Source organism: Macrotis lagotis, chromosome 1 (genome assembly GCF_037893015.1).
Source record: "Macrotis lagotis isolate mMagLag1 chromosome 1, bilby.v1.9.chrom.fasta, whole genome shotgun sequence".
Classification (NCBI taxonomy): Eukaryota; Metazoa; Chordata; class Mammalia; order Peramelemorphia; family Peramelidae; genus Macrotis; species Macrotis lagotis.
The window spans coordinates 898,282,203-898,306,522 of NC_133658.1; the positions used below are offsets into that span (position 1 = coordinate 898,282,203).

Here is a 24,320-nt window from a genome sequence, read left to right on the forward strand (position 1 = left end):
CCCTTTCTCATTCCCCCAGGCTCTGGGACACCAGACCACTGAACCCCTGCGTCCTGTTTCTCTTTTCTCCAGAGAAATATAACTTTTTGGGCATCAGCATCGTTGGACAGAGCAATGACCGGGGAGATGGCGGCATCTACATTGGCTCAATCATGAAGGGTGGAGCGGTGGCTGCTGATGGCCGAATCGAGCCTGGGGACATGCTGTTGCAGGTGGGAACCCCAGGTTGAGCTGGCCCCTACCGCCCCATCCTCTGTCTTCCACCCTCTGATCAGATATACTGGTTTCTGGCTAAGGATGGGACCTCTTTTAAAGCCTGCTCATGCAACTGCTACCAGGACCAGGAATGGTGGGTGGGACCTTGGAAGTCAACTGGTCCAGCCCAAGACCATTTTACATATGGGAAGATTGAGGCGCAGGGGGAAGGGACTTGGCCAGCATCAAAGTGCTAATAAACCTGGGAGAGCCAGGATTTGGGGAGAATGACCCAGAGTGTCCCAGCCCTGGGTGAGGGAGCCCCCTGCCTTGCTCCCCTGCCCAACCCCCTATCTCCCATCGATAGATTGTGCCTTTCCACTTGCAGGTGAATGATGTCAATTTTGAGAATATGAGTAATGATGATGCCGTGCGGGTCCTGAGAGAAATTGTCTCCAAGCCAGGGTGAGTGGTTGGGGGGCATCCAGGAGAGGTGAGGGGAGTCCCAGACCAGGAAGAAAGGGGCTGCAGAGTGAGGGGGTCCGAAGGGGAAGAGAGGCCTGTCAGGGATGAGCCAAGAGGAAAGGCAATGACCAGGGGCCCTGTCTCCCTCCCTTCAGACCCATCAGCCTCACGGTGGCTAAGTGCTGGGACCCCACACCCAGGAGCTACTTTACCATCCCCCGGGGTAAGTGATGCCTTTCTATGAATGGTCTCTTCCTCTTCCTCCTTCATCTGGGGTCAGGCTTCAGGGGTACCATGTCCCAGCCTCAACTCTTCTTCCCCTGACCACTTCACCCCTCAGCCCCTCCCACTGTCCTTCATTCAGACCCAAATCCAACCCTCGTCCTGTCACAAACTGGGGGCCAGAACTAAGATCCTTCTCAGGGAAAGAGCCATGTCCTCCCCTCAGGAGCCACAGTCGGGGAGAGGGGAGTCAGAGGGAGGTGGTGGTGCTAAAGGGAAGACTTCCTGGAGGTGGTGATGTTTTAGGAGGTGAGGGAAATCCAGGAGGCAGGGTAAGAGCAGGTGAGCCCAGCAATATAGAAGGATGGGCCCAGGCCATGCTGGGGTGTGGAGAGAGTGGTGAGGGAGTGGGCCTTGAATGCCAGACTCGGGAATTCTGATTTGTTCTGAGAGATGCTTGGCAGACACCACAGGTTCTTGAGCAGGGGAGCGGTGGGGTGGGAAGGGTGGGAGAAGATTCCTAGGAATTGATCCTGGCCTAATTCTTTCTCTATTGCCCCTTCCCCATCTTTGCTATCTCTTCCCCTTCCCAACCTGTCTATCTGACTGTCTCCTCTGTGTATTGATCCCCTGCCCCGTCTCCGCTCATCTCTCTGGTCTCTGCCCTCTTCCTCCAACGCTCTCTGTTTCCTCGTCACTCTTGGCCTCTCACCTCCATCTGTCCTTCTCTTCCTCCCTAACTGTCCACGTCTCTATCTGTCTGACTGTCCAACTGTGTCTCTCCCTCTTGCCTCCTCCTCTTGGCCCGGGGGGCGCCATCACAGCTGACCCGGTGCGGCCCATCGACCCAGCCGCGTGGCTGTCGCACACGGCGGCGCTGACGGGAACGTTCCCCCGCTACGGTACGAGCCCCTCCATGAGCACCATCACATCCACCAGCTCCTCACTAACAAGCTCTATTCCTGATGCAGAAAGTAAGTGGCGGCTCAGAAGCCCCATGGGGCAGAGCCGGGCGGAGCCCAGCCCACGGTGCTGACTGACATGTGCACACGGGCTTGCACACCTGATGACGCACACATGTATTTGTGCACCTGGGCTCATACACCCACCCCCATACATGTGCACATGGGCTCACACACCAGCTGACGCACACGTGCACCTGGACTTGCACACACCCCCCCACATATGAGCACTTGGACTCACATGCCTGCTGACACATTTGCATCTGGGCTCACACATGTGCCCATAGGCTCGCACACCTGCCAACAAATACATGTTCACATGGCTCACACACCTGCCCTAGCACTTGTGCATACAGAGTTGCACATCCCAACACACATATGTACACATGGGGGCATACAGCTGTCCCCACAGTATGCACATGGACTCTCACACCTGCCCCCACATGTATGCACATGGGCTCACACACTTGCTGGCATACACACGGTACACATAGGCTCATAACCTACCTCCCCCATGTGTGTACCCAGGCTTGCACACCTATCTATACATACATGCATCTGGGCTTGCACACCTGTCCCCACAGACACACACATGTACACATGGGCTCACATGCTTGCCCTCCCCATATATGCACACAGGATTGCAGACCCATTGACACACATACGCATGCACCTGCCCTCTCAACATGTACCCTGGCTCACACACCTTGAACCCCCCCAACACATATATTGCCAGACTTACACACCTGCCCACATGCAAACACTTATGCTCCCAGGCTTGCACACCCACCTAAATAAATGTGTACTTAGGCTCACATGCCTACCTACATGTGACTCCCAATCTGCCTGGCTCTCCATCTGTGTGCTGTACACAGGCTCATATACCTGTCTCCACACTTACCTGCAAACACACTTGGCCTCCACACATGTGCACATGGCTCACACACACACTTTTATAGCAGTCCCATGGGCCCACATGCACCTGGGCTGGCACACATGCTTCCTCCTTCCCTGGCAGCCCGTGTGCTTGGGTTTCCATTAAGACTTTGTGTGTTTGTTGGGGGGCCAAATTTCGGCCCTTGCTATCCCTGCTGTTGACCTTGTCTGGTGGGACCAGAAGAAATCAGGCTGGAGGTAGCTTGGGTGGGGCAGAGTGACACCCCTCCCTTATCTTCCCCATCATCCTGGTTGGGGCTTCCCACCCCTGCTTTCCCCCACTAACAGGACTAACAGGACTAAGCTAGCTGGAGCCAGGGGATAGGTCCCAGGGATCTGGAGATGGGGAGGGAGAGTTTGTGCACAAGGGATTCTTCTAAGATTGGGGTGAAGGTGCATGGCATCTAGGGGCCCCACCTCTGGAGAGGGCTGAGCTCATGCTCATGGCTGGAGTTCACACCAGAGAATAACTCAGGGTCTACAAGGGCAGCTGTTGGGCTGGAGACGCAGGGTTCCAGTCCCCGGTCCAGCAGTTCCCAAGGAACCCCTTCTCCTTGGTGCCCATCCATGGGAGCCTGAAGGGGACTGGGGAGGAGTGTGAGCGCTTAGTTGTGCCTCCACACTGGTTCAGCCTAAACCTCAGCTCCATCGGTGAGCTGGAGGTAGGTGGGAATGTCCAGATGTTTCTGGGAAGAACTGGAATTGGTGGCCACGGTGGAGATGCCTCCGTGGCATACCATGTTGGCATGCTTAGGCCTAGCTGGTGAGGGGCCACCGACTGCCCTGGGAAAGCAGGGCAGGAAGAAGGGGCTTCCCCCACCAGGCCCATCCAGGCTGAGGGACATAGGGGATGTGTCTCCCTTATAGAACTTGAGGAGTCTCCCCTGACTGTGAAGAGCGACATGGGGGCCATCGTGAAAGTCATGCAGCTTCCGGACTCGGGCCTTGAGATACGCGACCGGATGTGGCTGAAAATCACTATCTCAAATGCAGTCATTGGTGAGTCCAATGGGCCCATCCAGGGCCCAGGGGAAATTGGACATGACTGGAGAGAGAGTATAAGGGAAAAGATCCATCCAGATGTAGGAATTTTGTGAGGTAGAGGTGAGAAGGAGGGCATTCTAGGCATGAGGAACAGCCTGGGCAAAGATATGAAGGGAGGAGATAAAAGACTTACGCAAGGAACAGCAAATAGGTTATTCTCACCAAATTATGGAGCCTGTGGTAGGTGGGGAGTTTGTGGGGAGAGGGGAATCATATGTGAAGCTGTATCATAAAGGGAAGCTATAGATGTTGTAAAGTAGTTTTAAATATCAGAGTATTTGGATTTTTAGCCTACAGTAAGTCTTAAATGAGTATTGTTCCAAGCTGGACTTTAGGAAAAGCCCTCTGACCTCCTAGAGGAGGATGGATTGGAGAGAGAAAGAGAGAGGCAAGAAAACTAGTTATGAGCCTGGAGACGGACTCCAGTGGAGAAGTGGAACTTCGTGGACGTCTCTGTGAGTGGAGTGAAGGGAATGGCTCCAAGGTTTGGCTGTTATGGAGTGTACGTTCTGACTTTGAGTAAAGAACAGCCAGGGCCCCAGACACTTGATTCAAGACCAAGGAGAGAGAGGCCTCTACTTGGAGACAAGAGACCAAGGAACTGGGTCTGATTTCCAATCTGAGAAAGTAATCCTCCTTTCCTGTGCCAGTTTTCTACTCTGTAAATTGAGGATAATCATAATTCATTGTCTTTGCGTAGATCCAAGGGGTGATGGTGTGAAGTGCTTTGGGAAGTTTGACATGCTATAGAAATTGTTGTTATTAGTATCCATCCATCCATCTTGCTCATCTCCGTTTCCTCCTGGTTGTGATAGCAGGTAGCAGGAGTCATGTCAGAGAGAGGAGAAGGTCCCTGACAATGCTCCCTCCCTCATCCTTTCACCCCTTCTGTTCCCCCCCCCCCACCCAACCCCTACTCCTTTCCTCTCATAGGGGCAGATGTGGTAGATTGGCTTTATACACACGTGGAAGGCTTCAAAGACCGACGGGAGGCCCGCAAGTACGCCAGCAGCATGTTGAAACACGGCTACCTGAGACATACCGTGAATAAGATCACTTTCTCCGAGCAGTGTTATTATGTCTTCGGTGATCTGTGCAGCAGTAAGGATGGGGCAGGTCACAGTGGCGAAGGGGAGAGGGGGTTGTTGACAGAGACTATGGATGATGAGACTTGTAGGCTAGGGGAGTCACTAGGAACCCTTAAACCACAACTGACTGCCCCCTGCCTCGGGTTCTCTACCTGCCTTAGTCAACTTATCCCTAAAATAGGGAGAATTAATACCTCAGGGCTGTTTTGAGGATCTAGTGTAATATTTTTAAGTATTTTGTAAACCTTAAAGTGCCATGGAAATGCTAGCTATGATAATAGTAATAATACTTTATTATAATAGACCAGGCAACTAGATGGTGTAGTAGTTAAAGCACCAGCCCTCAAGTCAGGAGAACCTGAGTTCAAATCTGGATTCAGATACTTTTAGCTGTGTGACCTTGGGCAAGTCACTTAACTCTGATGCCATCTCCAGTTGTCTTGATTCAAAAAAAAAAAATCTGGCCACTGGACCCAGATGGTTCTAGAGGAGAAAGTGAGGCTGGTGACTTAACACAGCCCACCCTCATTCAAATCCTTGTGCTTGTCATGGCATCACCTCCCCAATCTCATGGTCTTCTTCGATAATGAAGGAACAAAAACCCCCGAAACTACGATACATATATTTAATTAATATAATGTCATATACTATATAATACATATAATATGTAATAATATATTATTACTTCATTATTATTGTTATATTATGTGACATATTATTACTATTATACTCATTATTTTTACTGGGGAGAGATGACCCTTTGACCTAGTCTCAGGGTGGAAACATGGTTCCTGGTGATGACCTGCCCTTGAGATCTGACCTGGGACTCCTGAGAAGAAACAGATCTGGACAGAGCCACCCTCCATGAAGCGTAGCCTTGGCCAGCTTCTTCCAGAGAAGGAAACTAGGCTGGGGTGGGGGAGTGAGTGGCCCTTAGTCATAGGTGACCAGAGCTCAGCTCCATCTTAGGATTCTTTTCTCTGTTCTGCTCTGGGTGAGGAAGGAGTTGTAAGGGATTCACATGGTGGGAAAAAAAGACCTGTAGTGGGTGGGTATAGAGACCACCCCGAAATGTGCTACGTATTCAGGAGCCCCTGGTTTTCTGTCTCGCTGGGCTAGGGAAAGGAGCCGTTCTCATTCTGTTCTCATAGTCAGCCAGCCAGAAATCACTTATTAAGTACCTACTGTATGCCGAGCACCATACTAAGCCCTCATGCTACAAAAAAAGAGTAAAAAAACAGCCCTTGCTCGCAAGGAGCTTCCATTCTAAAGGGAAGACAACATGCAAATGGTGATGGGCCCCAAAACTCTAGCTAGTTTTTGGGGGGACACGATGACATGGTGTCAGGTGCATTCTCCTCTTCTGTATCTGCTTCCTTTACCCAGATCTGGCAGCACTCAACCTCAACAATGGTTCTGGAGGAGCCTCAGACCAGGACACGTTGGCCCCGCTCCCCCATCCGGCAGCCCCGTGGCCTGTGGGGCCGGGGTATTCCTATCCTTACCCTGTGCCTCCCCCAGGCTTCCCACCTGCCTACCAGGACCCAGGCTTCAGCTATGGGAGTGGGAGTGCAGGGAGCCAGCAGAGCGAAGGTGAGGCCCCCAGGGCCCAGCGTGTAGCACCCCGCGCCTTCCCGGGCTCCCCCAGGCCCTGGCCATCAGCTTCTCCCTCCTGTTTCTGCTGCTGTCCCGCACCTCCTTCCCACGCACTCCCTAAAGGCTGGGCTTCCACGGTTGAGTGTCAGCAGGGACGCTTCCCTGCCCGTGACACCCCTTCCCCACCCTCTGATGTCGCCCCTGGAGCTGGCTGACCCTGGGGCAGAGGGACAGTGTTCAGGGCTGACCTAATTCAGCTCAACAAGTCTTTTCTGAGTCTTCTATGTGTCTAAGCCTTGTGCTGTGGGGGTGCCAGGAAGGGTAGCATGGCCTTAACCCTGGTCCCTGGCTCTCATTTCCCTATGTGACGTGGTCCATGTATGTCAAGGGCCCAGTGATAATGCCCATCTGGTGGGAGGAGACTGAAGGATGGGAGCGATTAATTAAGAAGAGGAGAAATGGGTAGAATTCAAGGCCAAGCCAGGGTCACAGTGGGGAACAGTAGTCTCCCTTTGGACCCTGATCATCAAGGCAGGCTTCCCAGAAGAAGGGTGGAATTTGAGCCAGGTTCTTGAAGGCAAGGGAGGGCTTGAATGGACTGAGCAGGAGAGAAAGACGGCAGATTGGGGATGACTCTGCTAGGTGGCCATGGGGACAAGCAGGTGCCCAGTGAGCTTGGAGGACAGAGGATAGATGAATGGGTGGAAGGAGGAACAAGTCATCTAGGAGGAGCAGAGTTTTCGAGTGGGAGGGAGCCTCAGGCTATTGATGTTTGCCCCCCAGTTTTACGGATGAGGAAACGAAACTGAGGTTATGTGGTTCGCCCAGGGTTTCACAACTAGTAAATGAGGCAACATTTGAACCCAACATTCCTGGCAAGATCAGTGTCCTTGCTGACTCCCTTTGTCTACACTGGGAGATAGAGGAAAATCCTGGCTGAGCCATGAGTCATGAATTCTGCTCTAGCTCCCTGTGTGAGGCAGGTTATTGCCCCATTGCCCCTATTTGGCCACCTCCTTGCCATGAGATGGTTCGGCTCATCTTTCGCTGTGATCCCTTTTATTTTTTCACTGAGGCAAAGGGAGCAGCTGTTGAAGCATTTGGTATGGAGAGGGATCCCTCATAGGCCTTAGGGAGGCAACAGTGGCAGCCTCAGCAAGATGAACTAGAAGGCTAGGGAGAACATGGGGCAGTAGATCTGGGGCACAAAGAAGAAGGTCTGGATTAGGAAGCCTGGCACTGGAGCTGAGCATATTGGTGGGAAGAGGAAGACTTAGGGATTATTTACAGATTTGGAACCTCAGAGATAGGCATGATGGAGCCACTGACTTTAAAGAGAGCAGGTTTAGTGCAGCATCTAAAACAGCTGGCACCGAGGGGCACCTGAATCTGCCACTTGGGAGATAGTGGAAGATATCCCACAGGCCAGGATGCAGATTCCTCTGGACAGATCTGCAGTAAGGAGAGTCCAAGGCCTTTCTGGACTCAGTCTTGGACTGGGGAAAAACACATTGGCTCAGGAATCAGAAACCTGGGTTCAGACTCCAGGTCTGCCACTTCCTTCTGTCTGGAGTGGGTCACTTGCTCTCAGTTTCCTCAGTTGTAAAATGAAGGTGTTGGAATAAGGACCTTTAAGGTCCCTCCTATGTGAGAGTTATTAACATTAGGCTCCACCCATAGGTGCGCCAAAGGGACAGAATGATATGACATAAGATAAACATATGATATGAGAAACATAGATAATGGCAACCCTGAAATGAATAGTTACACAATAATGAACCCATCAGTTGGTGTAATAAAGAAAGTTTCCCCAGCATAGAAGCCGGGTGCTGAGTTGGAACATGATCCGTCAGAGAGTAGTGGGGTGGGAAGCTCCCCAGGGGCCCAGGGTGCCCATGGCCCCATCCTGGCTCTGCCCCCGGGCACTAGAGCGTATACAGAGCTTCCTAATGTATAACTTGGTATTATTCCCTTGTTTTGTGCTGAGCAAGCATTAGACTGATGGACTCCTAACGGAGTGGATGCCTCTGGGGGACGGGTAAGCCTGTGTATGAGATCGGCGCCATGGCATGCCCCCTGAGATGCCTGTACTGCCCGCAGGCAGAGGCACCACAGAGAGGCAGGGCTTCAAGGGTGGTGTTCTCAGTGAGGGCAGAGCCCCGCAGGCCACAGGCCTTGCTGCTCCTGCTATGGGGCGGGTCTGTCCAGTTGCACTGGAAGTGGTGGTGGGAGCCGAGTTTGCCAACATGCCTTTCCTGATGGGTACAGTGTGTACACTGTTTCCTTCCCCTTTGGCAGAACTGAGAATCCCATCTCCTCATAAGGTGCTGGGAAGCCCTCCCCTGGATTGGCCAAACTGAGTGTCTACGGATGGAGGGCCTGGGGGGTGGGGGTGGGGGTGGAGAGGGTTGGTGAGATCATTGAGTCTTCTTCTGTGATCATTGTCTGGTGGTGCCTTCCCCTTTCCCATCCCTCACCCACATTCCTGCCTTTGCTGGGTTTGCATGTTCCCTTTTGCCTCCCCCCCCCCCCAAATCTGCTGGGATGCTTCTCTGCTGGAGGAGGGGTCATGGTCTTGTATCTCTGCATGGCTCCCCTCCACCCCCATGTTGGGTACCATGGCAGCACTTACTGGGTACAAGACTGGCCCTGATGTACTGCTTTCCCTTCCTTCTCTGTCCTCCAGGAAGCAGAAGCAGCGGCTCGAACAGGAGCGCCAGCGAGAGCAGTCGGCGGGCACTGGGGCGGGAGAAGGAGCGCCGGACAGGGGCCGGGGGCAGTGGGGGCAGCAGTGAGTCAGAGCACACAGTTCGCAGTGCGGCAGGCAGTGGGGGCCGGAGGGAGCGCCCACCTAGCCAGCTCAGCCGGGGTAGCAGCCCCCGGAGTCAGCTCTCTGCCGGTGCCCCTGGTCTGCCCCCATTGCACCCCCTGCCCAAAACGGGCACCAGGGCACTGACGACGCTCAGTGGCCCTCCCGGGGGCCCACCTGTGCGTGAGCTGGCCGCAGTGCCCCCTGAGCTCACTGGCAGCCGCCAGTCCTTCCAGAAGGCCATGGGCAACCCCTGTGAATTCTTCGTGGACATCATGTAATGGGAAAGTACCTTCAGACTCCTCTCTTCCCCTCTGGGTTCACACCTTTTGAGGAGGAGAACTTGAAGGCTTTGGTGAAAAGGACAATGGTGATGACCTCCCCCCCACCCCATCATGGAGGGGGGGATGTGCCAAATCCACCCTTCTACCTTCCTCCCACCCTCCAGCAGGCTTGCTAACTAGAGCCCCCCTCAGCGCTCTGCACCTACAGAGGACAGCACCCAACCCAGATCATTGAAGTAATGCCAAGTGGGCCTTGGATCTCATCGACTCCTGATTTCTCTTTCCTTTTCTGTTGATCTCAGGCTGCTGTGATAATGAGCTTGTGTTTTTGAAGCCCCTACCACGGTTCCCCAGCCAGGGTCATGGGAGGGAGCCCAGAGCTGAGGATGCTGAGAGGCAGTGAGTGGCATGGATTAGATAGATGATGGGAGCAGAAGCCCAGTTCTGCCACTAGCTCAAGCTGGAGCCAATTAGTTCCCTTCTCTGGGCCTCGGTTTCTCTCATCCATATAATTAGGGGGTAGGAGTGGCTTATCTCCAAGGTTCAGGATGAGCTGTGTATCTGGCTGTGGCATTTGGTTGGTTTCTCTGCCAAAGGGTGGTTGGGAGAGGGGACAGGGCTGCTTGGGATCTGACCCCTACACAAGGTTGGGGGGAGTACCCCATAGGCACATCCATTGAATTTGAGGGATCTGGAGGGATGAGCTAGCTCATGCCTCAAAGTGAGAAGGACTGTTTTATACCAGAAGGTAGAGGGCCCTATTGTGGTCAATTCTCTATTGTCCAGGGTTCATCACTTTGCCCTGTGGATTACCCAGGTTTCCATCCTAGTCAAATCTAGTGTGTCTGTTGGGGGTGGGGTTGGAAGTTGGGAGAATGCCTAGTTAGTCCTCTGTCTATAATGACAGTGCTCTTGGCCTCTGTAGGCCTCTGCTTGGGGAGGGTCATCCTTGAATGAGAAGCATGGCTGTTCCTCCTTCCCCACCTCCCCCTGGCAGGCCTATCTCGTCTGGAGCCTCTTCCCTCTCCTTCGATGCTGCCCCAGCTCCCTTCACACCTCCTGTCCCCTGGGGGTCCCAGCTGAGAAGTCAGATCGGGCCATCCATTGCCTGGCTGCTGCAGGGGCAGTGTCCATTTGGGGGGGAGTTAGTGGTGGAAGGGAGATTTAAGCTCAAATCTCCTCCCTGTCAACCAAATCTGAACATATAGCTCTGGGAGTGAAAGGTGGGATTGATAGTGGCCCCACTCCTACCCCACAATGGTTTGGGGGTGCCCTAACAGTGCTGTTTTATTTATTTATTTATTGCATCAGGCCTCGAGGGTATGACCCCCCCTTTCCTGTATCACTGACAGGACTGAGGAGGACTGTGGCCCAATTCCCTCCTGTAGCTGGTCCAAGGTTCCCCTGGATCCCTCAGCTCAGGCCTGAAAGGTGGAGAGAAAAGCCAGGGGGCAGCAGGGGTGGCCTTTGGGAATTGCACAGGGCCTACCATGACAGGAGCTTGGTCAGTGAGTGGGCCAAGGGCCAGAGGATGGAAGGGATGCTGCCCACAACTCACCTTTTTGTTCGCTTTGTTTGCATCTGACTGAATGAGCATGGTTTGCTTTTAAAGGACAGAATTTTCTTCTAACCAATGGTTGGCAGAACCCATATGTGACTGCATATGTACAATAATGGGGTAGGGGGACAAAGTTGAAAAATTTGAAATAATGCACACCCCCTCACCCCCAGGCCCTTGTCTCTGCAGTGCTCCTTTCCCCGACCCCAGCCTGTTTTCAGGTATATTCAACCCTGACCACTCACCTCTTTGCAGGTGCAACCGTCCCTCAGACCCTCACCTAACCTTTCCCCAAACCTTACCTGGTCTTAGGTGTGCCTGACCCTTAACTGAGCTCAGATGCACTTTCCCCAGTCCCTCACCTGGTCTCAGGTGTGCCTTGACCCTCACCTGGTCTCAGGTGTGCCCTCACTCTCACCTGATCTCAGGTGCACCTTCCCCAGACCCTCACCTGGTCTCAGGTGTGCCCATCCCGTGGGGCCTTGGCTCATGTGGAATGCACCGCTTCCTGTCCAGTGTCTCTCGCTTCCACAGGATTCTATTCTGTAGATATTGTATCAAAGCCTGACTGTCTGTATAGTTAATATATAGCTGCATCTGTGTAAATGCTGCTTCTGTGTAAATGCTATTTTAAACACTAAAAAAAAAAAAAAAAAAAGCTTTTAATTTTATGTGACTCCTTGGTCTCCTGTCTTTTTTCCCCCCTTTTCCATCAGACTTAATTGGGTCTAGGCTGGGACCTTTCCCACACTTTGTTGTTGTTATTCAGTTGTTTTTCAGTCATATCTGACTCATCGTGATCCTATTTTGGGAATTTCTTGGCAGAGAGACTGGAATGGCTTGCCATTTCCTTCTTCAGCTCATTTTACAGATGAGGAAACTGAGACAAACAGGATTCAGTGACTTTCCCAGAGTCACACAGCTAGGATGTGTTTGAGGCTGGAGTTGAACTCCGTTTCCAGGCTCCAGGCAGGGCTAAGCACTCTATCCACTGGACCACCTAGCTCCTTCCAGATTTGGATGACTTCCAAACTGCTACCTCTTCTTGGTTGCCTTTGCTTCCTGAATGGGGGCTTACCTCCCTGGGCCTCAGTAGACAAAGTTAGCAGAGCCACCCTTCCGAAGGCCAAGGCCACCGCGCTGTCCGTGGTGCTGAAGTGTTGCATTTTAATAAAAAGAAGCTAACCTTTCACTTGAAGGTCTACAAGTTGCTTTTCAGACCTCACTTTTTTTTTTTAAAGGTTTTTGCAAGGCAATGGGGTTCAGTGGCTTGCCCAAGGCCACACAGCTAGGTCATTATTAAGTGTCTGAGGCCGGATTTGAATTCAGGTCCTCCACTTTTAATCAAGAAGAGTTGTTGTTTGGTCTTTTTTTCCCCATGAGGCTCTCTTTCCTGCCCTGTGGCTTTCTCTGCCTTGGCTGGCTCCCCTACTCCTGGCTTATCCCTGTGCTGTCTCCGCCTCAGCCTAAATCTGGGCTAAGGCTTATGTGTGATCAGAAACACATGTAGGACAGGCTTCTTCTCTGACTCTAGGCTTCCTGGCCATAACCTAAAGGATTTGAGGCAGCGAAGGTCAACCCCTCCTTCCTCCGGAGTTCTCACTTGCTTCCTCTCTTCGGTAGTGAGGCTAATCCTAGAGTGGGTGGTCCATACTTGGTCTCTGTCTAGCTCAGGTCAATGTTAGGGTGAACCTATGTTTCCTGAGTTCCTACTTAACAATTGGTGTGAGGAGAGAGCAGAGCCTGGTGCTGACTGGGGGTGGAGCATTCATGGTGGCAAGCCATATACACAAAAACTGCCTGTAGGTGAACTCCCAGAGTTTTGTGATGAAAAGAGGGCTGAATTAAGCATCAAAGAGGTGAATTCAAATTCCACCTCTATGGCTTACTAACTGTGTGAACTTGGGCAAGTCACAACCTCTCGGCTTGTTTCCACATCAGTCAAACGAGGAAGTTGGGTTAGATAATCCCTGACGGCCCTTCTAGGCCTTGTCCCCTTCTCTACACTACAGCCAAACTGGATTCATCTCCTTTGTCCTCTAACATTTTAATCTTCAATTAAACTGCTCTAATTTAGTACCCCCTTTCCCCATAAGTCAGAAGTGATATCTCTCATCAACCTTGAACTTGTGAGACCTGGGACTTCTTGTATCCAGTCCTATTAATTTTTTTTTTAGTTTTTTCAAGGCAATGGGGTTAAGTGGCCTGCCCAAGGCCACACTGCTAGGTAATTATTAAGTGTCTGAGGCCGGATTTGAACCCAGGTCCTCCCGACTCCGGGGCCCGTGCTCTATCCACTGCGCCCCCTAGCTGCCCCTCAATTAAATTTTTTGTGCCCATTTCTGAATCCTCTTACTAACAGATTGTGATCTTTCTGAGGACAGGACAGAGGTCTTCTTCATTTTTGATATCTCTCCGTTCTCTGCAGCTTGACTATTGTTTCTTAGGCTGATAGTGTGCCAAATCAGGGCAGTGATTCCATAGGCAAAAAGTTCTCACTTCAGGGAGTTGCCCAGCTTGCAATGATCTCCCATGACCCAAGTTAGACTTAGTGGGGGCCAAGGCTGAATTCCTTCGGATTGAGGATTCTTATTGTTTTTTGCAATCCCTTCTAAGAAAAATTCCTTTAGGGGCAGCTAGGTGGCACAGTGGATAGAGCACGGGCCCCGGAGTCGGGAGGACCTGAGTTTAAGTGTGACCTCAGACACTTAATAATCACCTCAGTGTGTGGCCTTGGCCAAGCCACTGAACCCCATTTGCCTTGTAAAAACCTAAAAAAAAAGTCTTTAAATGCATAATACAAAATCCATTAGCTCAAAAAAGAAACCAATCACATTGAAATAGATATCAAAAATTTTTTTTAACCATATTCATAGATCACAGGTTAAGAATCTTTGCTTTAGAGGCTGCACACAGCTTGGAAGGGAGTGGTCTCAGGTTGGAATTAGGGGACATTGATTTAATGAAACCAGATTTGAGGGGATTCACTGAGGTTAGATTACAGGGTCCTGTGTTAATGGGGTTGGGTTCACAAAGGCAAGATTATTATGAAGCCATGGGAGAATCTCAGCTCTAGGTTCACAGAAGGTCAGTTATTGTGGGGTTGGGATCTGTAGTCCTGGATCAGAATCCTTGTGGAGTTAGGGTCAGCTCAGGCCTAAAGCTGAGAAATCATTGGCTTCCTTTCTTCTCTTCCTTGCCTCCTCTGACACATGGCTTCACCTCCAGAAAGCTCTGGAAAAACTCTTGAGTGTTGAGATGTGGCTCCCAGAGTAGCAGGTAGCACTTGGGCAGGTAGAAGGTGGCCAGGATCCCAAGGGCACAGAGTAAGATGGCAGTCATCTGCATGGCCGGTTGGTAGAGCTTGGGCACATTGGCAAGGAGTGGGATAAAGGAGATCCAGGTGATGAAGTACACTAGCATGGCAAAGGTGATGCCCCTGGCCAGATTGTATCGCCCAGCCTGGCTCTGCACCATGAAGGTACCCAGGAAACAGAGAAAGGCCAATGACACATTGACCATATGAACCAAGCCAAAGCTGAACCAGGAGCGTACCTGGCAATGCACCAGGGCCTCGCGGGGCAGTGCCTGCCAGTCAGTCACCATGACTTGGGGGAAGGCAATCAGGTACCAGGTGCAGAGTGCCCCCTCTGTGAGCAGCACCAGGCCCACCAGCAGCCAGGCCTGGGGCCCATGCAGCCAGCTGCGAAGCCGCCCTGCCCGGCCTGGAAATTCTGATGCCAGGAAAGCCTCGGCAGATTTGAGGAAGAGGGTGCTGAGGCAGCCGGAGAGTGGCAGGTGGAAGAGGGGTTGCTGTGCCAAGCAGCTGACCTTGCTGGGCTGGCCTGGGAACTGGAGGACGCTGAGGCAGACCAGGGTCAGGCAACCTAGACCAAAGCAGCTGAGGCTGCCTCCCGAGGCCTGTACCAGTGGGGAATTCCAGTGGTAGCAGAAGAGGCCCAGAGCCACCAGGCTCAGCCCCACCTCTAGCAACAGCAGCAGAAGCAGAGCAACCACCACTGACTCTCCCCACGCTAAGAATCTGAGGGTCCGGGGAAAGCATTGAGTGCTGAGATCAGGAGACCACTCATTATCCTCACAGCGATGGCAGCTCAAATCATCTGCAAAACAGTCAAGGGGGAAGAAGAGTATGAGGCAGGCAGGCAGGCCGGCCGGCCAGCCTCAGAGGTGGATGTCCCACTGCCCCACTCATTTCTCAGACTCCTGTTTCTTCAGGTCACAGATAACTGAGGGGGGATACAGAGAAGAGACCGAGAGCCAGGACAGTAGAGTCTCCATTTCTGAAACCAACCTGATGATGTCATCCCTTCCAGAATCAATGGATCTCATTGGAAAAGTTTGCCCCTGACCTTAGGAGATCTCCTCCATAATATCTGGCCTCTGGTGGTAACCCACTGCAATTTGGACCAGCTCTTAACCATTAGCCAAGTTTTCCTTATACAGAGAAAAGGTCTGTGTGATAGAGCAACAGAGTATCAGGCTTGGAGTCAGTCACTGGACCTGCATTCAAATCCTGTATAGTCAACAGGCTCTTATCAGGCACTAACGGTACACCAGAACACAGAACACTGTGCTGAGGTCTTAAAATGTGAGAGAAAATGTAAAAAAAGCAATCATGTACATAAAGTAGTATATGGGACCAAATTGGAGAGTTCCAAGGAGAGGAACTAGCATTCAGTGGGGCCAGAATAGCTTCGGGTTCTTCCTCTGGAAAATGGCAGAGTTGGATTCAATGTCTGCTAAGGCACTATGATTAGAGAGGATTGGCTGTTGATGGTGTGCAGTAGATAAAGCATAAGGCCTGAATTCAAATCTGACCCCAGAGGCTTACAAGCTGTGTGACCCCGGGCAAGTCACTTAACCACAGTTCCCTCTAAAATGAGAATGATCATCTACCTTCCAGGAATCGGATGAGATATTTGTAATGAACTTAGCACATTGCCTGCATTCAGTAGGCACTTAATCATTGCTTGCTTTGGGACAACTAGGTGGTGTAGTGGATGGAGCACCAGCCCTGGAATCAGGATTGACCTGAGTTCACGTCTAGTCCCAGGTAGTTACAAGCTGTATGATCCTGAGCAAGTTGCTTTACCCCAAATAAAAAATACAAATCAATAGTTGCTTATTTCCATCCTTCCTTTTTTCCCCCTTCCTATGATCCCACGAGCTGAAATTTGCCCTTGAATCTTTCCCTCACTGCTCCTAATTCTAACTCCTTGGCAACTGGGCTACAAGCCAGAGGCTGGGCAGGAAGGGGTTTTAATACTAAGATGCTCCTGCATTCTTCCCTCAGAAGGTATCTGCCAAGGGCAGCTAACTGGGAGGGCAGCTCTGCTGAGGCAGCTCCTGGCCCTGTCTTTGAGATGGTGCTAAGTCTTCTCAGAAGGGGCTGCAGTGAGGACATGAGCCAGTCTAGAAGGGCAGAAAGGGGTCCAGCTCACAAGGGTGATGACTTTCCTAAGGGGGTACATTTGCAGAGGTCAAGATGGGGCTGGCTCTAGGCTTACCTCTGTTTTTTCTGTAGGTGCCGGCTTTGCAGTCGAGACAATCATAGCAGCAGGAATGAAAACCTTTGACTCTCCTCACCTGGCCCTCCTCACATTCCCGGGAACACCTGGACACGGGCACCTGGGAAAGGTAGTGGGGGAAGGGAGAGAAGTGTTTGGCCAGGCACAGCTCCCCACCCTGGGTCCTGGCCAGATCCAAGGTTCTGGAACCCTTCCCCTTTCAATGGTCATGAAGGAAGCAGCTTCATCATTGATTTGGAAGGGCTTCAGATTCAAGTCTTGGCTCAAATGGTTGACCCTTTGGGTCTGATCTTTAATAACGCTGGGTCTCAGTTTCTCCATCAGTGATGTGAGAAAATTGCCCTGGTACCTACTGAAACTTCTGGGCTCCGTGGGGGAGAGGGAGTGACAATGAGAGAGGCCTAGAAGGCATCTTTAGTCCTGGGATTCTAAATTCTCCCCTGACCCCTCCACAGATATATAATGAAGACAGCTGGGGCTCCATAATGCACTAGACTAGGAGTCAGGAAAACTCATCTTCCTAATTTCAAATCCAGCCTCTGACACTTACTAGCTGTGTGACCCTGGGCAAGTCACTTCACCCTCTTTACCTCAGTTTCCTCACCTGTAAAATAATCTAGAGAAGGAAATAAAAAACTAGTCTAGTATCTCGACCAAGAAAATTCCAAATGGGGTTACAGAGAGTCAGACATGACCGAAAAATGACTCAATAAAAGTGAATACAGCTCAGCCCATGGGATTCAATGATCACTTCTGTGCAGATAACTCAGAAACTGTAATGGGAAAGGAAAAACGGGAACAAACTGTTTTCAAATATTATCTCATTTAATCCTCACAATACCTCTGGGACATAAGGGCTTCTATTATTTCTATTTTACATTTAGGGAAAATGAGGCAGAAAGAGGGCACGCAGCTAGTAAATGTTTGGAGCTGGATTTGAACTCAGGCCTCTAAGCCCAATGCTCTATCCACTGAGCCATCTAGCTGCCTCCTAAGCAAACAAGATTAAGTGACTTACCCAGGGTCACACAGCTAGTAAGTAGCTGAGACTAGATTTGATCTCAGGTCTTCCTGACTCCCCACCCAGAGTCCATGCCCTGTGGTGCCCCCTTAGCTGCCTCTGAAAGAGTGGACAAGATGCTAAATTTGAAGGCAGCAGATCTGGGTTCCGATCCCACATCTATGACTACCTGTGTGACCTTGGATAAATCAGATTCTTGGGCCTTAGTTTCCTTGCTTGCATAATGAAGAAATTGGATTAGATTGTCTCTACAGTTTCTTCCGGCTCTAAATCTTCAAGTCTGTGATTGACATAACCAGTCCTGCAACATTCCCTGTCTAGGGAGATCCCCAACTTCTACCTGGATGACCCATTATCATCTCAAATTCAGTTGTTCCAAAATGGAGCCCCGGCTCAGCTTTGAAACTGTCTCCTAACTTGAGGCCTTTGCTGTTCCTCCTAGTTGATCAGACTTTCTCCCTTCTCCAATTATTTCTCTGTTAACATCTCCATTTATGTAAATACCAGGAGGCAGGTATGAATTTTTCTTTTTGCCTCCCATGTTTAATACATGGGGCAGCTAGGTGACACAGTGAATAGAGCATCAGGAAGACATCTTCCTGAGTTCAAATCTGGCCTCAGACATTAGTTGTGTGCCCTTGAACAAATCACTTCACCCTAGTTGCCTCAGTTTCTTCATCTGTCAAATGAGCTGGAGAAGGAAATAGCAAACCAAACAGTAGCTTTGCAAAGAAAACTCCAAATGGAGTCATGGAGAGTCCAAAACAAATGAAAACTGACTCAACAGATTCCTAATACTTGGTATAGAGGCTTGTCCAAGAGGACGTTTCCACATGCACATGATGGGACTGGCCTTGAGTACAGAACCATGGGTTTAAAACTGAAAGACCCCTTCCTTCTTTTTCCTTCTTTTCTCCATCGCTCCCTCTCTCCAAATGTCCTGACTCTCCCAGTACCTGGTTTCTTTGGCTGTGCCAGCGGATCTGGGAGCGATTGAGCGTCAAGCCCCCATGGAAGGAGCCCACTGTAAGGAGTTCCATGTCCCTGTGATTGTGCCACACCCATAGCTTCAAGTCGTAGGCCATGTCCACATTCCCACTGGCATCAAACTGCAGGGTAAGCGAGCGGGCAGGGAAGCGTAGATCATACATTTTACTCACGAGCTGTGGGAAGAAGAGGAAATGAAGAGTGCCCAGGCCAGGCTAGGCCAGGGAGAAAGGGAAAAGTCAGGGGTTAGGTCAAGGGAAAGGAGGCAATGGGATCCTGCACTGATGAGGGCTCCAGGCACTCCCCAATATTGATGAATGAATAAATGAATCAATGAAAAAATATTAATTGAGCATTTACTATGTACCACTCATTCATCATATCATCACTTTAAGGCACTCTATGGACCTGAGATCAAACATTAGAAGGGACTTTAGTGACCTTTATGTCCAACTCCCTCATTTTACAAAGAAGGAAACAGAGTTGAGAAAGTTCATGGACTCATTAACGAGGAAGAGACCCTCAAAAGTCATCTGAGTTAATTTTTTCATTTTACAGAGAAGGAAACTGAGACCCAGAGATGTGAAACTCAAAGCCCCAAAACTCTGACTCTGTAGGGAAAAGCTTGGAGGATTTGGAACCAGAGGACCTGGCTTTATAGTGAGACTCTGCCACCTAAGAAAGCTGAGACTCAGTTTCCCCACTGGTAACCTTCCAGTTCAAATCTGTGCTCTTACGATACTGCTCTGATACCTTATCATATCCTGAACATGACCATGGGTTTCACAGGATGTTCCAGAAGAATGGCAGGTTTCATTCCAACAAGGCTTTGAATACAGTACCTACAAAAGACTCCATCTACTTTCTGATGACTGACCTGAATACGGTGAACCTCATCACCTGGCCTCATCTCCAAGAGGTTGATCCCTTGGAGATGGATTCTCTGACCATGGAGTTCCATGAAGAGGTACAAAGGGAACTGTGGTCTGCACTCTTGGAGGAAATGCAGACATCAAGGAGATTCCAAATTCACTGGTGTTGATCAACACTGCCACCATCATCATCTGGCCAGTATCTCTTCTCCCTTTCTTAGTCAGACTTCTCAAGCTGTCTATACCCACAGACTTCCTTTCCATTCCTTCCACTCACCCCTTAACCCTTTGTGGTCTTACTCGTTGTCCATTTGAAACTGCTCTTCCCAAAGTTATCAATGATCTTTAAAGGGTTAGTTCCAATGGTCTTTGTTTCTTGATCTCTCTGCTGCATCTAACTCTGTTCATCACCCTCTCCTAAATATTTCTTCCCTTGGCTTTTCAGCCACTGATCTTTCTTGCTTCTCCTCCTACCTCTCTGACCTCTCCTCAGACTATTTGCTTGCTTTATGGGTGTTACCAAGTACTTTCCTGTGTCCTCTCTTCCCTCTATGCTCTCTCATTCATCAGCTGCCATGATCTCTGTTTAGATGACTCCCCAATCTGTATATCCATCCTTGGTCTCTCTGTTGCCTTCCAGTCCCACATTTCCAAATGTTTATTGGGCATTTTGAAGTGCCTGTCCCATCTCAAACTCAGCAGGTCCAAAAGAATTCATTTTCCTTGCACCCCCATCCAAGACTCTTCCCTCTCCTTAATTCCCCCTCTCTGTTGAGTTGTTGTTGGTCCCTCACCTTGCAATGCCCTTTGGAGATAGGTAGTTGTCTATTTTTGCCATTTCTGCCTCTGCAGCATCTTTTGCCTCAGTTCCTTTGCATGACTCCTACCTTCCTCCCAGTCCTTATCAATTCTTTTCTGGACCAGGGTGAAGGTCATCTCATCTGGCCTCTCTGCCTCTTACTTCTCCCTTCTCCACCTCATCCTCTGCTCAGCTGCCAAAGTGATCTTTCTGATTTGGAGGTCTGGTCTTGCTGTCCAATAAATACAACGGCTCCCTATTATTGCTTTCATCAAATATTAAACACCCATTGGATACTCTTCCTTCACTTGGTCTCCACCTCCCTATGCAAACTTCTAACACAGAGCTACCCTCTTGATATTTCAGCCTTTGATGCCTTTCATGCCTCTTGGGTAGACTCTCCATCTCTGGCCTCTGACTCTTTGCCTGAAGTACCTTCCATCCTCACCTCCACATCCTTGAATCCTCTTTCCTTTAAAACTTTTGCAGGAAGTTTTGTTGATCCTCACCAGCTGCTGGAGCCCTCCCTCCTCCCAATGATTTGTTTTTCTTTTGCATATTCATGTTGTCTTCCTGGTAGAATATAAGCTCCTTGAGAAGACTTTAATTTTTGACTGTCTCTGAACCCTAGCAAAGAGCTGGGTGCATTGATGGTGGCTCCTTACCAGACCTTCCTTACCTCCCAGGGTCGAGTACGGTTCTGGGATGGGCATCCAGAGGTGTTGCAACCCAAGTTGAGGTGGAGAGCGTGAGCCACGCTGTAGACGGCTGCGTAGACAGCAAAAGTCTGATGGTGCTTCAGACCAGTAGAGATGTTCTGGTAGCTGATGTTGTCACACTGTGGACACTGTGGCCCAACCACATCATCCTCGGATTGGGGCGGGGCCTCTCCGAGGGTATCACAGAAGGTCTGGTTGGCTGCCTGGATCAGGGACTGATTAACATAATCACTGAATTCGGGCAGTGAAGAACCCTTCAGGAGAAATCCCAGGATGGTGCCCACCCTTTGGATGCCAGGCAGTCTGATGACCTGTTCAGATATCAGCCAGGCCTCACTGGCCACCCATACCTTGGGTGTCACCTTAGTTTGAATGCAGTATTGAAAGAGGGTACGGGCGGCGGCTTCAGATGAGAACAGGACCACCACCTGCACAGCACTCTGGTTAATCTGTGCTAGGATGGTTGATACCTTGCCCAGATCCTGGATATTCTTGACCCTGGGCAGAGGCAGGATACCCTCATGGGCGATGCAGATGCTATGCTTGTTGGCTAAGCTGGAGAAGATGCTGAGGCCCTGGCGGCCATACTCATCATCACTGCCCACAGCTGCCACCCAATTCCAGTTAAACTGATTCAGCAGGTCTACTATGGCCTGCAACTGTACCCGGTCACTGGGGATTGTCCGGAAGAATGATGGGAACATCTCCCGGTTGCTTAGTCGGTCAGTGGTGGCTCCGTAACTGACCTATAGGAAGAAAGGTTGTGCTAGGAAAGTGACTGAAGGGCCAGGGATGATTAGGAGAGTGGAAGCTCACTGGGAGGGGGTGAAGTTTTAGGGAGGAGATGAGGTCTTTGGTGAATGACCATGAGGGCTTATGAGAGAATGGGGGAGCAATAAGTGGAGACCAGGGTCTCTGAGGATATGAGGGCTAAATAAGTTCTCTATTTCCAAAAGCATGTTTGGGTCTGAAAGAGCTGGACAAAGGAACCTAGGAGTCGGCATCCCATTCTCCCCACCACCCCCTGGGCTTCTGGTACCTGGGGCATCAGGAAAAAACCAAAGAGCTTGGCCGTGATGAGGGCGAGCTCAGAAGAGTGAGGGCCGATGACTGCCACCACACGGGGCCAGTACTGGGTGTAGTTACAGTAGGCTCCAATGTCTCGGCTCCCACTTTGCGACATAAACAGAAGGCTGGGCTTCAAGGTCACCATGGGCAGAGAGCACGTGTCATAGAGGTCATAGCCCAGGGACACATTGGGCAGCAGCTCTGATGATCTGTTGATTTCCTCGATGGCCATCTTCATAGCCAGGGCCCACAGCAGCCCCATGGCGGAGAATCTGTATTGGAGGAGCCTTCATCCTGAGCCCTAGGATACCTCTTCCAGGGGTTCCAGTCTTGGGAAATCATATGGACTCCCCCATGACCCTGACTTGGCTCACTGCTCCCTCCCCTGCTCTCCATTGATGCAGCATGCATCTCCTCCGACTGCCCTCTTACTTAGTGTACAGATGTCCTGGAGAATCTCTGCCCTCATCCAGCACAGAGATGTCCTGGACTCTCTTCTATTTTCTCACCCTCACCTCAAGTTCCTTTAGGGCAGAGAAGGTTCATTAGTTAATAGATTTATTATGTACCTACTGTGAGGCAGACATGATCCTAAGTTCTGGAGATACAAAGAAAGGCAAAAGAAGTCTCTGCCCCCAAGGAGCTTACCATCTAAAGGATGAGACTACATGAAAACAAATATGGACAAACAGAATAAATGAGAAATACTCAGCAGAAGGAAGGCACTAGAATTACAAGAGATTGATTGGGAAAGTTTTCCTGTCGAAAATGGGATTTTAGTTGGGGCTTGAGGAATCAGGGAAGCCAGGAGGTAGAGAATTCCAGACATTTGTGTGTGGGGGGCAACGCTGAAGTTGGGAGCTGTTTGTAGAATAGGCAGAAGGTCAGTGTAACTGAACACATAGGCAGGAAGAGGTCAAAAGACTGGAATGGGAGGAAGAGGCAGGTGATGGAGGGCTTTGATTGTTAGAAGATTTTGTAATTTTCCTGGAGGCAATGGGAATCCGTTGGAGTTTATTGACTGGGGGTGACATGGTTGGACTTGGGCTTTAGGAAAATCACTTTGTTGGCTGAACAGAGGATGAACTGGAGTAGGGAGGGACTTGAGGTCAATAGAGTCACCAGTAGCCAATGCAATGGTCCAAGTGTGAGGTGACCAGGGTCTGTACCAAGAAGGGGACAGTGTCAGAAGAGAAAAGGAGGAATAATCTGAGAGATGCCTCGACAATAGCGTGGATGTGAAGGGTGAGAGAGCCGACCCAGATGTCCCCTAGGTTGGGAGCCTGAGGGTTGGGAGGGGGGTGCCTCCCTCTCCAGTAACAGGGAAGGTTGCAGTGGGGGGAGGGTTCTTGTCTAGGAGCGTCACCTGCCTAGAGCTTTTTGGTTCTGAGGGGCGGGTGGAGGGAGTAGATTATTGATGCATCTGCAACAGATCTGAAGAACTGCAGCTCAGTCTTTGATGCCTTTGGGCACTGAGAAGAGGAGAGGGGACTTGTCCAGGGTGACACAACCAAACTTGAACCCAGGTCCTCCTGGCTTTCCAAGGCTCACATCTACTTCTTAAGTGCTTAATAAGTGATTATTGAACGAATGGGCTATCTAGGGTTTTCTAGGGCTGTGGATCTGGCCCAGAGATCTCCTACCTTCCTTAGCTGGCTCTCTAGGGCTGCCTCACCCCTGGCCTGGTACCTTCCCTTTAAGAGCTTACAGCTTTCCCTGGCATCCTAGACCCTGGCTGCTATCTAGGAACTCCCCCATTTCATTTACCTTACACAGAATTCGGGAGGGACCCCCCCTTTCCCTGGGACAACATTCACCCTTTATCTGCTCTCCATTCCTTGGGGCTCTTCCTCTTATCTGTCTCAGAACCTGAGTCCTTCCCCACTTAGGAGTTCCCTCCATTTAGCTGGCACTATGACCCTTTGGGATTTTCTCCCCCCCACTTGGTTCTTGGACCCTTCCTTACCTGCCATATGGACCTTGAGGGGTTCCTCTCCTTATCTGAAACAGATTCTCAGGTGCTCTCTCTCTTTTCCTGTTACAGCTTCTCTGGGGCTTTTCCCTTTGATCTCCCCACTTCCACCAGCTCCCCTTTTAGGTGGCACATCTACTCCCCCACCCCAAGCATTCTGTCTTCCTCCCTCCC

General features: G+C 50.6%; 2 protein-coding genes across 4 annotated transcripts in view; one reads left to right on the forward strand and one right to left on the reverse strand.

Moving 5' to 3' along the window:
- The window catches only part of DVL1 (dishevelled segment polarity protein 1), a 44,521-nt gene extending 31,121 nt beyond the window's left edge, over nucleotides 1-13,400 (forward strand). For 2 of the 3 annotated variants that reach the window (XM_074218751.1, XM_074218753.1), the window contains exons 8-15: nucleotides 73-212; nucleotides 584-660; nucleotides 816-883; nucleotides 1,707-1,856; nucleotides 3,648-3,779; nucleotides 4,758-4,925; nucleotides 6,299-6,505; nucleotides 9,195-13,400. In XM_074218751.1, the coding sequence (XP_074074852.1) occupies nucleotides 73-212; nucleotides 584-660; nucleotides 816-883; nucleotides 1,707-1,856; nucleotides 3,648-3,779; nucleotides 4,758-4,925; nucleotides 6,299-6,505; nucleotides 9,195-9,598 (1,346 nt within the window). In that variant the 3' untranslated portion in view covers nucleotides 9,599-13,400. The remainder of the gene's footprint in view (nucleotides 1-72; nucleotides 213-583; nucleotides 661-815; nucleotides 884-1,706; nucleotides 1,857-3,647; nucleotides 3,780-4,757; nucleotides 4,926-6,298; nucleotides 6,506-9,194) is intronic. The other variant, XM_074218752.1, reaches the window with a different exon arrangement.
- A 930-nt stretch (nucleotides 13,401-14,330) lies between these two features.
- On the reverse strand, nucleotides 14,331-22,446 carry TAS1R3 (taste 1 receptor member 3). The gene is made up of 5 exons (XM_074217183.1): nucleotides 22,146-22,446; nucleotides 21,067-21,852; nucleotides 18,686-18,892; nucleotides 16,688-16,808; nucleotides 14,331-15,280 (listed from the first exon to the last, which is right to left on the reverse strand). The coding sequence occupies exons 1-5, from the start codon at nucleotides 22,434-22,436 to the stop codon at nucleotides 14,331-14,333; spliced, it is 2,355 nt and encodes a 784-aa protein (XP_074073284.1). The 5' UTR covers nucleotides 22,437-22,446.
- Between the last annotated feature and the right edge of the window lie 1,874 nt (nucleotides 22,447-24,320).

Coding starts and splice junctions, on each gene's coding strand:
- TAS1R3 (XM_074217183.1), bottom strand. CDS start 22,436: ATGGGGCTGCTGTGGGCCCTGGCTATGAAGATGGCCATCGAGGAAATC. Junction 21,853..22,145: donor GTTTTTTCCTGATGCCCCAG/GTACCAGAAGCC, acceptor TTCTTCCTATAG/GTCAGTTACGGAGCCACCAC. Junction 16,809..18,685: donor GGCACAGCCAAAGAAACCAG/GTACTGGGAGAG, acceptor TACCTTTCCCAG/GTGCCCGTGTCCAGGTGTTC.